This window comes from Esox lucius, chromosome 24, assembly GCF_011004845.1.
Source record: "Esox lucius isolate fEsoLuc1 chromosome 24, fEsoLuc1.pri, whole genome shotgun sequence".
Classification (NCBI taxonomy): domain Eukaryota; kingdom Metazoa; phylum Chordata; class Actinopteri; order Esociformes; family Esocidae; genus Esox; species Esox lucius.
Window position 1 is genome coordinate 17,701,632 of NC_047592.1, and position 14,598 is coordinate 17,716,229.

General features: G+C 41.3%; 3 protein-coding genes and 1 non-coding gene across 5 annotated transcripts; 2 read left to right on the forward strand and 2 right to left on the reverse strand.

The window, feature by feature from the left end:
- Positions 1–182: 182 nt before the first annotated feature.
- On the forward strand, positions 183–5,541 carry pfdn2 (prefoldin subunit 2). Of its 2 annotated transcripts, XM_020043596.3 has the most exons (5): positions 183–352; positions 861–905; positions 1,169–1,257; positions 3,370–3,493; positions 4,502–5,541. In XM_020043596.3, exons 1-5 carry the CDS (start codon positions 272–274, stop codon positions 4,688–4,690), a joined length of 528 nt encoding a protein of 175 aa, XP_019899155.1. In that variant the 5' UTR covers positions 183–271; the 3' UTR covers positions 4,691–5,541. The 2 variants fall into 2 exon arrangements, with proteins under 2 accessions (XP_019899155.1, XP_010896740.1); XM_010898438.5 differs by lacking the exon at positions 861–905 and having other exon boundaries at positions 217–352.
- Positions 5,542–6,485: 944 nt separating this feature from the next.
- LOC109615015 lies at positions 6,486–8,288 on the reverse strand. Its single transcript, XM_020043165.2, has 4 exons — positions 8,013–8,288; positions 7,764–7,871; positions 7,420–7,624; positions 6,486–7,086 (listed from the first exon to the last, which is right to left on the reverse strand). The coding sequence occupies exons 1-4, from the start codon at positions 8,286–8,288 to the stop codon at positions 6,494–6,496; spliced, it is 1,182 nt and encodes a 393-aa protein (XP_019898724.1). The 3' UTR covers positions 6,486–6,493.
- A 2,293-nt stretch (positions 8,289–10,581) lies between these two features.
- On the reverse strand, positions 10,582–10,663 carry trnas-gcu. Its single transcript has one exon. It is a non-coding gene; the product is annotated as a tRNA-Ser (tRNA).
- Positions 10,610–14,298, forward strand: b4gat1 (beta-1,4-glucuronyltransferase 1). Its single transcript, XM_010898439.5, has 2 exons — positions 10,610–12,342; positions 12,588–14,298. The coding sequence occupies exons 1-2, from the start codon at positions 11,236–11,238 to the stop codon at positions 12,777–12,779; spliced, it is 1,299 nt and encodes a 432-aa protein (XP_010896741.2). The 5' UTR covers positions 10,610–11,235; the 3' UTR covers positions 12,780–14,298.
- Positions 14,299–14,598: the final 300 nt, after the last annotated feature.

The window sequence follows — 14,598 nt, forward strand, 5'->3', positions numbered from 1 at the left end:
TACTTTAGACTGCTTTAGGTAAAAGTCAGTAAAACATCCAGTCGGTAACTAGAGAATCAAAACATCAACAATGTAATTACCTATTTCATTGCATGCGTTAGGTTTCTGTATTGAAACAGTAGCTGCTACTATACTACGAGATAGAAAAGACACCGACTATCCCGTGTCTTCTTTCTGTTGATTATGGTATTCCTAACAGGCAATCACATGAGACACCTCTACATGGTAAGCTTAGGGCCCTTAGCAGTCTCTAGCAGCAACACCCTCCAAGATGGCAGCCAACAGTAGCAGCACGATTAGCAAACCCAGCAACAGTACCGGGGGAAAACAGTCTGGGCCGTCGGCTGAACAGGTATTTTATCTTCTTCCAAATCTTTCGGAGTCAAAATATTAATGGTTTTATTGCAAAGGCTTTTTAATCGTTGCGTACTAATATACAAACTTGTTTTGACTTTAGTCAGTCTCTCACCAGCTAGCTAAAGTTAGCTACCTCCCTCCTTTACTGTTGTCAGCTTCCTACTCGCGTGCTCCTCATTTGAGATTTTATATATTTTTTATGTTAACATTGATTCACATGTATTCACATTCAGTGAATGATCATGTTAGTTAACTGCAATCTGTTAGTCTGACTAGGTTTCCCAATCTTTTTTCTGCATTTACCTAAGCCATGAGAATAAGGAGAAAAGGGGAATGGTAGCCGATCGAGAAGCTATTTATGCCTGTCACTGTTATTCGTGCAGCCAGGGCCCTTGCCACCCAGTTTCAGACACAATACACTGATAGTTGCAACGTATGTAGCTGTTATTTAAAAACATCTAATAAAAATATAGTTGTAATATTTTAATGATTTCCTTTTACAGGTAGGCCTATATAACGAGGCTTTTTCCAACTTTGTTCAATCTAATGTAAGTTCAGGAATGTGTGTATTGTGGCTTCCCTGCGTTGGTGAAGCTTCTCGGTTGCAGTGTTAGAAATTGTGGGTTTCTTTCTCACTAAGGACCCCTATACAAAAACGTGTGCATGTTACTGTGAGTTTTTTTTACACTAATTAAAATGTTTGCACACGCCGCTTTCCGCAGGTCACGAGAGTGAAGTCACTGGATCAATTATATGTTTTTACCTTTTCCTTATACATGGATGTTTGGTTTGATGCATTTGTGTCTGACAGGTTGTGGCTGCTTTCCAGAGGATGCGCTCTGAGCAGCGTAACATGGCCTCCAAGGCTGCAGAGCTGGAAATGGAGATTAATGAACATAGGTAACTAGTTAGTGACTTGCTTCAGCAGACAGTCACAACTTAGCTCTTTCTGATACTTCATTCTGATTTATTACCACTCTTATTTCAGTCACAGTTTACTTCAGGTGACTTGGGTAGAATATTCAGCATAGGAATATAAAAGGTATTATCAATCTGTGAAAAAGTATTTCTGGATTTCCTCTTATTGCATATTTGACACACTGAACGGTTTCAGTACTTCATACAAAATGTAATATAAGATGAAGAGACCCAGAGTGAGCACAAAATGCATAGCTGAAATGATAATCGTATTTATTTAAGGCTAACAGTTATCCAACCCCAACAGGCCTTGTCTTTGGAAATATGATTGCCCCCTTGAACTTAATAACTGCTTGCACCACCTTAGAGGCAATGACTGCAACCAAACCCTTTCTATAATTGGAGATCAGTCTTTTACATCGCTATGGAGGAATCTTGGCCCACTCTGCATTGCAGCAGTCAGTCATTGAATGGTTTTTGAGCATGTACTGCTCGTTTTAGATCCTGCCACAGCATCTTGATGGGGGGGTCAAGTCAGGTCTTTGGCAAAGCTGCATTGCAAACTGAAAACTACTCCAAAACACTTCAAACTACATCTAGTAATCTGTCGTGGTAGCAATCATTTTCTAAAACTGTATAGTGACCAGACAACCAGCGGAATTTCAGCTTCAGGGACTGGGTCATTCATGGTCTCCTGCATTGGAATCAATAGATCCCATTCGTTGCAACAAAAGCATTCCGTTTGTGTTGGCATTGGATTGCAAGATCTACAGCTACACCACCATTCTCCGGACATCCTGGGCAAAGGTTGGGGGTTAACTGGCTCACCATCGTCATCTGCTGTCCTAGCCTCTAGTTCGGTCAATTCTGGTTCAAACAAGTAATGTTCTGTCCCCTGGAAAAAGTCTCAAGCAACCTTTGGTGAATACTAACAACGAAATGGGTAACTAGCATCCTAGCTAGCGAATACTACCTTTTGTTTACTGTGACGTATACACCTCCTCTTCCTGAAAGGACTTGATTGATTGCAATTGTAAACAAAACTGACCAGTAAACACAGGAAAAACCTGTTTATTTGAAATGACAAATATATCCGCTTGCAATGCAGCTTTGCTGTATTTGGATGAACAGTTTCCATTAATGGATTTGGATGATTCTAAGAATGCTAATTACAGCCAGGGACAGAGGTGTAAAAAATTGTTGGAAAATTGTTGGACAAAATGATTCTGTCCATTCCTGACTAACTTGGTAAGTGAATATTTAGATAAATATGATTTTCAGACAAACTATCACTTTAAGCTTCAGATTACGGCCTGATGAGCAAACATTGTCCTTCAGAATGTTCCGGTGGAGAACAGAATTCATGGTTCCTTCTATGTTGGCAAGTTTTCTAATTTATTCTGGAATTTGTTTGGATTGCGGCATGGTGTGCTGAATGTTTAGACCTTGTACCCTACTTCACATTGATGGTGAGGTTCTTTATAAGTCATGTTTCAGTTGACCATGACTGGCTTTAATCAAGCCTGGGTGTGTCTGCTTTAATTTAATCTAATGATCAATTTAATTTAGTTAATGGGTTGATTGAGGAACTAAGGGGGCAGTCACTTTCACTCAAGGCCTGTATGTGTTGGACAACTTTTTTCCCCTTTAAAATAAAATAATAATTTAAATTTGAATTAATACCTGAAACCATTCAGTGTGACAAATATGCATTAAAATATGAAATCAGGATAGGGGGCAAATACTTTTTCACGACACTATGTAAATCTGTGACAGTCCGTTTAGTATATTTGAATTTCCTGAAACATGATGTAACATACGATACACATTTGGTTTAAATGAGAACTGTTGTTGCTGTGTTTATTTTAACTCCATATGTATAATCAATTCTACATAGGGCCACTTTGTGTGGATCTAGCCACAAAGAGGAATAATTATTGTTCAGAAAAATCCCTCTCAAATCCTGTTTCTCTGCCTCATTCACAACACTTTGGAAGTCTATGGGGAAGGATCTAAAATGTTCTCTTTCAGTAGTTTTTGGAAAATTGGATGAAATTCCTCATCATTAATTTACTTCCCTTTTTTTCCTCTCAGCCTGGTCATTGAGACCCTAAAAGATGTAGACCCAACAAGGAAATGTTTTCGGTTGGTGGGTGGAGTCCTCGTGGAGCGCACAGTTAAAGAAGTCTTACCTGCTCTAGAAAGCAATAAAGAACAGGTAACCATTTGATTCTGCTTCGCTTTCTCTATCAGCTATAATATGTAACTTTGACTCAATCACTGGTGTGAAAAGGTCTTTCTCAAATAAATTTGATTGAGGTAGGGGGACGTTTAATAATTTTTGCTGTTCCTGAAAAAAAAAAAAATAATAATAATAAAGCTGCTCTAACTACTCTTCATGTAAATCAGTGGAATGCTGGCTGCGTAAGTCACAATGAATAGTGGTGATACAAAACAATGCACTGAATGGGAACAGCAATGGTTGAACTATAAAATTAAATCTGTACACTGACTGTAAGCACACAAGTTTATTTATATAGCACACTTCATACATAAAAGGAATTAATTGTGTTTTACAAAGAAACATTTAAAATATATAAAAATACGATAGCATAAAAACATACTCAAATGAAAACATCAAAACAATATCATAAAAATAAAACCGTGCGGTTAAGTTAAAGCGCTCAGTCATGGGTGCGTGACTGTAGGTCTCACATGGAAGCTATTAAGAAGTCCTGAGGAATTAATTGTCTCTTGCAAAAATATTTGCCTGAAACAATAGTGTAGAAATATACAGTTCTTTATTTAAGCAGCTGAAAATAGCCAATGGATGTAGCTTTAACCTGATTTGTGTTTTTTGCTACAAAACGTTTACCATATTTCTTTGTAACCACAAACAATGCACTAGGAGACAAACCAATTAGAAACAAGTTTGTTGTCACAAATTTGAATTTGGGCAGATATTAGAGAAAGTGATTGCCGAGGCATGCTTAAAAACATCAGGAGGCCGTACAGTTGCTTCGGACCAGAATATCGACCTTCATTTTCTGTTAATTTCCTGACAATTCTTTTACATGTTGAATCGCTACATCTGCTGGGCACAACCAGTGCTGTGTGTTGTCGTCCCTCTATAAAATTTGCGACCATGGTTATACTATCCTGTAAAATAAAATCTGCTAATCATGAATAATGATTCATTATGCTATTGCCTCTCTCTTCCTTACAGATCTCAAAGATTGTAGAATCCATCAACACACAGATGCAGTTAAAAGGCCGGGAGCTCACAGAGTACAGAGAAAAATATAACATCCGATTGGTTGGAGAAGGGGAGGATGGACAGGGCAAATCGTCAGCATCCTCCAATGGGGGCGAAGGCGGTGGCTCTAAAGGTGGCGCTGGTGTTCTAGTTTCATAGCTTTCTTTGTAGAGGTTTCAGTAAGATAGGAAATTGTGCAAAATGCTATGAAGCATCGATTTGGCTCCAATCCTGAAATGAGTTTTACGTGTCTTGCATGAAGAAGTTTATATCAACCAATCTCACAAGGGCCAGATTCTCAAGACCATTCAGTCTGCATCAACATGCTCTCCTTTGCTCTTTATTCTTTGAGTGTTTAGTTAAGCAAAAGAAGCCAACATTTCTTGCTCCCTGGTTTATTTTCTCTGTTGACATAAGCCTTTTGACTTACTGGAGGCATTGTTTCATGTAAATCATGCCTTCCTGAAGACCAGACACTGTATTGTCCAAGTCACTTTTGCTTAAATGTTTATTCATATTATATTGCAGGGAGAGGCGACTTTTGTCTTGGAGGGCAGTACAATCTTTTGGTTTTGCCAGTTATGTGCACTTGCCACATGTCCAATGTCTAAATTAGATCTATCAGTCCCCCCCCCCCCTCCAGAACCTACTTCTGTGCTGTGGCCTGTCATATTTTAATGAACATTAGGATTTTGTTGGAGTCTTTTTTTAGGTTGACCTCTGGGTGCCATTAGATAACACATTTTGAAATGTCTTAAATGCTCTGAAAAGGAAATATGCCCTGATCCTCTGTTTTAGAAAATGTGTGTATCCAAAAAGGCAACCTATTCCCTAGAAAGTGCGCAGCTTTTGAAAGAGTGCCATCTTGTACAAATAAAAACAAAGTTTGACAGAGCAAATGCCCCCAAAGGATCTGAAGCACACTGCCCTAGTCTACATTAACTTTCACCTTGTAGTTATTTGGAGAATTTTTGTTAATGTTTATGAATTAAAAAAAACAATGCAAAATGTTTTTGTGTTGACTTCTGCTTCTTTCTGAGGTGGCTATGTAAATCTAATTAATATATTAGTCTTATCCTGATTATTATATAGTATAAAGTCAGTCCCCATATTTTCCCTGACTTTAAATGAAGCCATGAATAGAGAAATGTGCAGTATCTGCCCCCCCCCAGGTAACTCAAAGTTAGAAAACAGTGCATTTTGCAGCACATTGGGACATAGAAGTGACTCTGCATTGTTATTTTATAATTTAATGTATTCATATCCATGTAAGCCTATTGGACAGTGACTAACCTCTTAGACCTTTCTATGTGTGTTGAGACTTGGAGGTCTGTATCTGTATTAAATGATCTGGTCTTTTTATTAAATGGTACTTTAATGGTATTAAGCCACAAAATATGTTGCTTAAGTTGTCTAGTGAGCTCATTTTATAAAATATGGTTACACCATTTTGAAAGCCCAAATTTCCAACTGTAAATCTTCTGTATATGGTAATGCAATCTATGGATAAGCAACTGCTTGCTAAGGTTAGTGTTAGGTTTAACTTTAGAATAAGGTTCATGGTGAGGGTTAAGGTTGGAGTTAGGATAAAGGTTAGGGTTAGTAGATAGACCTTCAGGATACTCAAAATAAAGTGTAACTTAAAATAGTGAAATAACACAATGTAAATAATTGAATTTGTTGATAACTTTTGAAGTTGTGATAAGCAGGATCACCCACATATATAAACTCAAGGAGACTACTCAAGATTAAAAGAACATTTTTATTTCAATCAAATATATTTATAAAGCCCTTTTTACAACAACAGTTGTCACAAAGTGCTTTACAGAGACACCTGGCCTTAAACCCCAAGGCGCAAGGAACAGAAGTGTTGAATTTCAGTGGCTAGGAAAAACTCCCTAAGAAGGCTGAATTTTAGGAAGAAACCTAGGATATTATATTAATGCCAGAAATATATAATTTCTACTTACCCGGGATAAAGGTGCACTGGTGGCGATGAAAGCTTTCCACAGAAGACGACCCTCTGCCACATCTAAAGACATCCAGGACCTTGTCTCCCTTCTGTAACCCTGAGCCGATTTTGGTGTACAGGTCAAGACCGGGTGGATCTTGGATGCATGTTAAGTGCTTTTGTTGTGTCTCCCACACACGTTCCATGCTCTCAGGGTTGATCAGGCGTAAACCTGATGTGTCAGTCAGTTCCCACATGGACTCCAGCAATCCTTGGATGAGACTACGGGTTTCCTCAACCCCACGAGTTCTCCTCTTGCAATGCCTGGCTAGTTCACTGGAGCTGATGTTGGCAAGAACTTGAGCTTCTGTAAGAGCATGACCAGCATGCTTTTTCTTCAGCTCTGACCTCTTGGCTTCCTTGAGACGACAGATGTCATCCTGGTCCCACTCAAAAATACAACCAGACAACTTTGAGCAGAAAGTGCCATAGAGAGGATGGTGTTCTGTTGTGAGACCAGTGGTGAATCGCCTCATGAAGTGGAAAATATCCAGCCTCACTTTGGTCTTCCACGGTCGAAACCAGACAAGAACTGGGGGTGCACCTGCACAAATAAACAACAAGGCCTTATTGTATACAGCTGTTATAATTAAATGTTCACCATGATTGAGAGCACATCTAAGTCTCCAAGTTATGATATGACAATCATGACAAAAAAACTTAAACAACTGGGGGCAACTTATCATATAGAATAAAGTACCTCATTCCAGAAACTGAATTTTTCTTTCACTTGGGTATACATTAAAGGTACATTTTAAGGGTATACATTAAAAAGTTCATTTTAAGCAGTACAAGTAAAGCTTATTGGTTAAGGTTATTACTTTTGTGCCTGTAACAAAAAAGACATTATTACACAAACATTCTGAAGGTCACACACCTGTTTCGCTGCAGCCATCTCGGTCAACATAAATGACATCTGGTTCTGGCTCCCCAGCGTCCTGGTAGCGCTTGACGATGCCTTGGCACAAGTCCTCTAGGCCAGCTCCCTCGCCAGTGGTTAGCACACAGTTCAGTACCTGACCACATTCATTACTGACGTTTGTCATCCACGTAGCTGTGTCCGCGCAGCTGTGTCCACGTAGCTGTGTCCGCGATGCCACCAGCAAGTTTCTTTGTGATCTATAAAAACACAAATCGGTTTAACAACATAATCAAGTATAAATCAATGACCATCAATGAAAACAAAGATATTGTCAAAGGTTTACAAAGATTTGCCTGTACCTTTTTTGTGGAGTCGAGCTTTAAGATCCTGCCATAAGTTGAAGTGATGACACCCTTCATCTCATCCAGGTGACTCAGGATCTCGTTGGCATGGACCGTCTCAAACCACTGTGCGAGAGGTACGGGGCAAAAGGGTGGTGGCTGCCGATAGACTGCGGCCTCACATTGGGTTAAGGCACTCTTCCTTTAGTGAAGCTCACAGTCAGAAAGGTATTCGATGGTGTGCCTGGCCCACGCCTCACTGAGTACTTCCTCCAGTGCTTGCTGCAGGTAACTAGAGCGGTTCCCGGCAGTTCGTGGTTTGAGCATGGTCACACACTTCCTGTCCAGAGCCAGCTGTGTGGTGAGAACAGCGGGGAACCTGTTTCTGTGGGCAGGATCCAGTTGACTCAACACCTCGGTACTCCAAGGACAGACAGGGATCATGCACTTACTGCACCGAGGATAGTCCCCGCCAACCAAGTAGTACCTGGAGTCAAGGTCAATGACTTCCTGTACCTTTGTGTAGATCCCGGAGTGGTGCATCTTGTTGTTCCACGGAGGGGAATACCCCACATTCGCATCGGTGCCCAGAGAAACATCCGCTGCCTGAAGTACGTCATGGGATCAGGTGGTTCTGTTGTTGGCTTAAGTGGATTGGTTGGATGGAACCAGTTTTGGGAAAACTGTTGTCTCAGCTGTCCTGTGAGGTCATAAAGGCATTGGGCAATCCACTCCTGGTCACCTGGCTTGATGACCCGCATGAATTGTTTGGGGAGAAAACTCACCCAATTCACCTCAGGTGGCCTCAGGAGGAAAGCATATGGAGATGTGGCAGGAGGAGGAGGTGGTGGTAGTTGGAGTGGAGGTGGTTGTTGTGGTGATGGAGGAGTTTGTCGTGGTGGTGGAGGAGGTGGTGGTTGTTGGAGTGGAGGTGGTTGTTGTGGTGATGGAGGAGTTTGTCGTGGTGGTGGTTGTTGGAGTGGAGGTGGTTGTTGTGGTGATGGAGGAGTTTGTCGTGGTGGTGGAGGAGGTGGTGGTTGTTGGAGTGGAAGTTGTTGTTGTGGTGATGGAGGAGTTTGTCGTGGTGGTGGAGGGGGTGGTGGTTGTTGGAGTGGAGGTGGTTGTTGTGGTGATGGAGGAGGTGATGGTTGTTGTTGGGCTGGTGCCTGAAAGATGGGCTTCTTCAATATGGTTGAGCAGCCCAACTGCACCACTGACCTTTTTTCCACAGTGCTCACAACATTCTTCTGCATGAAAGTCAGACAAATGTTCAGAAAACTGTTTGACATTAATGCCGGGTGTGGCAGGGTGTGGCAGGGTCTGTTGGGTTTTGTGCTGAATTTGTGCTGCTCTCTGTTTGCGGACTGCCTGATGAACAGGTCAGCCCAGCTGACTGAAAAAAATAGTAAACTTTTTCCCTAGGTCTGAAAATACGTTTTTAACTTCATTGTTAACAATCTAAGCACAATAATGGAACGAATAATGTATTTTCCTGTTTAGATATGTAACATTTCCTACTGGAAAAGCTAAAACACAATGATTTATGGTTTATGACAACCGACATTTAACTTAAATATCTTAATTAAATTTAATAATTACTTACCTTATGATATCCACATTTGCAGGGGATTTTCTTCCTGAAGATGTCATATTCGCGGACTTGGTGGTTGTACATAGGAGTCAATGCGCTCCATGACAGCCTTCCATTTCCCAGCCCCCGGCTTCTTACCTGTGGTAAACCGGTACTTCCCCTGGGCATACTGATACAGGATACCTGCCCAATATGCGTCGGGTTTACCTTTCTTATGCATTTCCACAAATAGCAGGGTAAATGTCAGGCAAAATTTGAAACAGAAATCTGAGGTAAAACCAAGTCGTCAGACAAAACGTAATGTCAGGCAAAATTTAAAACAAAATCTGAGGTAAAACCTAGTCGTCAGACAAAACATTAGATTCCACAAGTCGTAGTCTTCTCTTTATCCACTCTTTAATGCACTTTTTATTTTTATAATAAAGGAGCGACAAAAGACGGTCCAATACCGCCACCAACTGGAATTGATTGAGTGTAGCTCGTGAAAGCGCTGCAGTCAGCCGGGAACGCCCCTTTTCTGTCAGGACTTGTTAGGAATTGTTAGGAATTGCGTTCGATTGTTAGGACTAGTTAGGATATGAGTTGGCAGGCCAGTCGCTGGGACAAAAGCACCATGAACTTTATCCAGTGACATGACATTTGAGTCATTAATCTGGTTCCCTCAAAACCTGGCTTTCAAGTTTCAAGGTTTGTTCGTCAAATGCACCGAACGCAGCGTCATTCTGCACAATTAAATTCTAGCGACATGGCACCCGACAACTACGTAGTGGGAATTAAGAAGAAACAAGAAAAATATAGCCAAACAAAAGAATAAAGCAAGAATATACATAACACTGTACACTAGCAGCAGTTAAGAGTACTTCAACTTAAATTGTAATTTCAAATGTATACATAACTTTCATTCTAACATACAATACAATAGCTCTTTGGAAAGCCACAGCAACATCTTTCCTCCCAAAAATATTAAACAAGGGCTGTTTTGACCTCACTCTTTCCATACAGTATGATGACCAACTTTGATGAAAATCATTTTACTCAATTGAAATGTAAAAGGATCACGGTTCTGTTATGCAATTCCACAAAAAATGAATGTGTACAGTATACATAACTACAGTATATTGTCTTAATTACGTACAGAAATATATTTAGCCTTTTCTTCAATCTAGGTCTGTATGTTGCGATGACAAATATGCTGCACAAAAACCTTGCTACAGAACAAAAAGAAAACTAAAAGAAAACATCTATCGACGAGGATGGGATTCGAACCCACGCGTGCAGAGCACAATGGATTAGCAGTCCATCGCCTTAACCACTCGGCCACCTCGTCCTCTGAGTCACAGAGTGGTGCCAAATCCGCATTTCTAACACAGATAACTGCCAATATGGATGCTTAATGTATGTAAATAGTTGTAGTATGTTTAATGTTGTTACTAGGTGCATGCTACCCGGGGTAACTGAATCTGGGGGTTCTCTACGACCAAAATTAACCCTTTACGTAAAAATCCAGTTCAGCCTACGTTCTAGTGAAATGCCCGTCTATTCTAAGCATTATGGTATCACAAAAATCGCATAGACATGCGCCACAAAATCACAGACGCACCTTCCCCGTCTGTGGTGTTGTTTTGATATGCTTACGATGAGATTGTTTGGACCACATTTTGATGAAATATGAAGGCGGCCCGTGCAATGATTTCGCGATCAAAAATACTATCAAACCCCGTTGCAGCATTGCGTGGTGTCATCGGCATGAGACAATCGAGCCCCCCAGGTACCCACAATGCAAAAATAGCTTTACTAGCTAGCTAGCCACCTAGCTATTAGTGGTAAATTTTGTCTCCCTGGGACATACTGCAAAATAAATTTGGCTTGCTGTGTATTGGGTGAACATTGTGGTCAGGAATGCATTTCTCTAAAAGATGTTCGGTGTTTAAAGTGGTGCTTGGTGCTCTGGTATTAGTAGCGCTCCTGCAACTGATCTATCTATCCTTCTTATCAAAACTGCATGGTAAGCAGCAGCGCTACCGATATTCTGAGCTTTTCGGAAGCTCTGGCAAAAAAAATTCCCCTCCGGAGAAAAACTCACGGAAAGAGCGTCTTAGGTACTCTCTATCCACCGGGGGTATATTTGATGCCAGCGGGCAGTACCGCGTGTACAAGAACTTAATAAAAAGCGATTTCTCCAGCAACCAGAAACATGGAGCAGACGCAAGCTCGAATCTTTTGACCTTAGCTACGCACACATCCATCAACAACTTACATCACCTGGACTCATTGGTGGAACGGTGGCAAAACCCTCTCTCTGTGGCTATATTTGCTCATGGGCAAGATGTCAGGTTTGCCACGGCTCTGGTCTATGCCCTTAGCATCTTCTGCCCTCAGATCCAGGCCTTGGTGGACTTCCACTTGGTGTGTCACTCCGGGGAGATAGCCAGTTTCCCAGATCAGGACCGGGAGCATTTCGCCGGCCTAGAGGACTGTGCGTCTGTGTTTGCCAGACTTGAGACCCACCGGGATAGGTACCAGAACTATGCCATTGGGGGAAACGGAAATGTCTCTTACCCGAACAATCTCCTACGAAACGTTGCCCGTGGCGGCATGGAAACCAACTACATCCTGGTCATTGACATTGACATGGTGCCCAGCGCCGACCTCCACCAACAGTTCCTCGCTCTTGTCGCGAGACGCCAACCCGACGCGGACGAGGTCTTCGTCCTGCCCGCTTTCGAGATCCGCCACGTGCGGAAGATGCCTGCCACCAAGTCGGAGCTGGTGCAGCTGTACCAGGTGGGCGAGGTGCGGCCCTTCTACGAAGAGTTGTGCCCGCGTTGCCAGGCCCCCACCAACTACTCTCAGTGGGTGAACAGACACAGCGGGGCATCGGGTCCCCTGGACGTGGCATATACGTTGTCCTGGGCGGACCCCTGGGAGCCCTTCTACATCGGACCCCGGACCGTGCCCCTGTATGATGAGAGCTTCAAGCAGTACGGCTTCAACCGTATAAGTCAGGTAGGCATGGTAAAGACACCCGTCGCCGGGTAACAGAGGTTAGTGGGCTCACCGGGCTTGTGTATATACATTGTTAACAAAAGTAAGAGCGACATCCATTTATTAGCAGATAGTACTCTGCAGCTATTCTTTCGCTGCAGTGAACACATAATAGAAGTAGTGTAAAAATCCTGTCAAAGGATTCGGATGTGTTTACCGTTTCATGTTGTAACTCCGTTACCTAAGTGTCCTCTCCTCTCTTCCAGGCATGTGAGCTGCATGTGGCAGGCTACAGATTCTCAGTGCTCAACTCTGCATTTGTGGTCCACAAAGGGTTCAAAGTTCATGGCGAGTTTCACAATAGGAAGGACGAGGAGAACCGAAAGAATCGCCTCCTATTCCGCAGTTTTAAGGAGGGCTTGAAGACCAAGTACCCCTCCTCCCTTCTACGCTGCTGAGAAGATGGTCAAAACAACGGGCCGTGTCGGAACGGGGGGTGACACCCAATTTAGTTTTGACCTGAATTCTAAATCAAATTCTAGCCCCTTGTATAGAAAAATATTGCCTTTGACTACATTGCAACGTAGCAAACAGCATGCCATTGGCATGCTTAACTATTTATTATCAGATCTGCTGGACAGCCAAGGAAGACGGACAGTGCATTTCAGTCCATTTGGAGTTGAGCGCTCCTTTCATTTCCCAAGACCCCCATCCAGCACAAAGCTAGTAAAGTATGGCAAAAACATTAACCACTAGTTCATTAATAACACTTGAATCTCCTGCTACAAGTCTTGTTGATCTAAATAGGACTATCGTACTGTAGTATTAAAAACTCCATGTCTGTCTATTAGGTTTGGTAAGTGAGATGACAGGGCTCTGTGGAGTTTACTTCAGTAAAGGTTGTGTTAATTACTAAAAAAGAGCTTTTAACTGGATGCTACAATAAATCACATTTTGACCCATGGAGCAGATCGCTTCAGTGTTTAGGCTCATTAAGCAAATGTTTGCAGTTCAGAATCCCAGAGATGAGAAATCTTTCCACATGACCTTTAGTGAGCCCTGGCGTTTTTGATGAGGGCATCTGTTTAATAATTGAAAATGAGTTTTCACCCCCTTAGTATTGATTATAGGGGCAGTCCTACAGTTTCTAGTTTCTTCTAAAGACCTTCATGCAGCACAAGGAAAACAAAGTATTGAGTCTTTTTACTTAAATAGCATTTGTGATTTCTTTGTGTGTAAATACAACATTGTTCTGTACAAGCTAGTTTTGGGTGACACTTCCACAAAGAGTGATAGTTAGTGTTTGGGTCAACACTACTGTAATACCAGAGTATTAACTGGCTGCATTTACCTGAAGGTGCAACACATACAAATGAACCTTTATAGGAGACTCAATTGTAAAATAAATGAGTATTTGTCATGTTCCTGACTACTACTGAAATCTGTATTTATTGGAAAGCTAATTTATTTATGAAGTTTTAGATTTTATTGCTTTGCATTTGTTTGAAGTGTTTGTAGGTTATTATTATGGACATAAATAGTTTTCTTTAATAATGATGTCAACAGAGGTCATGTATGTAGGATCTAGACATCCCAGATGGCACCCTACTCATAGAGACTTCTTAGGGAACAATAGGCTGCCATTTAGGATGTAGTCCTGGTTATTTTTGCATTGTGAAAATGTTCTCTATTACTATTCTGCATAGAGATGGTGACCAACCTGTCAGCCCTGTGAAGTTATAATTATAGGACATACATGCCAGAACCCTGTTTTCTAAGCACTAATTATGTTCTTTCAAAATCTGGAGGGAAGTAAAAAAAAAAAATGGTTTTTGAGAGTTCATTGTGTGATATTTTTCAGATGCATTGTTCTCTCCCTTAGCTGAGAACTACTTTGTGGTTTCAGTTGTGACAAAGGTATCAAAAAAGTATAAATCCTTTGTTTGGATTCCTAATAAAATACCACAAAAACATTGAGTTGTTTCTGAAATTACATATTCTGTTTATTGGGAGTATGAATGGACTGCTCTATGTTATCCCATTACTTAAAACATTGTTTGAACATTTTAGTAATATATTAAGTGCATCTTGCACACAATTGTATGTAGTAGCAACACAATCCAGAAGGAGGCACTAGTGTAAACGTTCCATGGTAAGAGGTCTAATTCTGATCAGTCTAAATCAAGTTCCTGAGTACTGCAATCCAGTATGTACATGGTAACCACGTATGGACTGAGACTGGGAAATCAAAATGTCTCTGTTAATCTCAAATTTCTT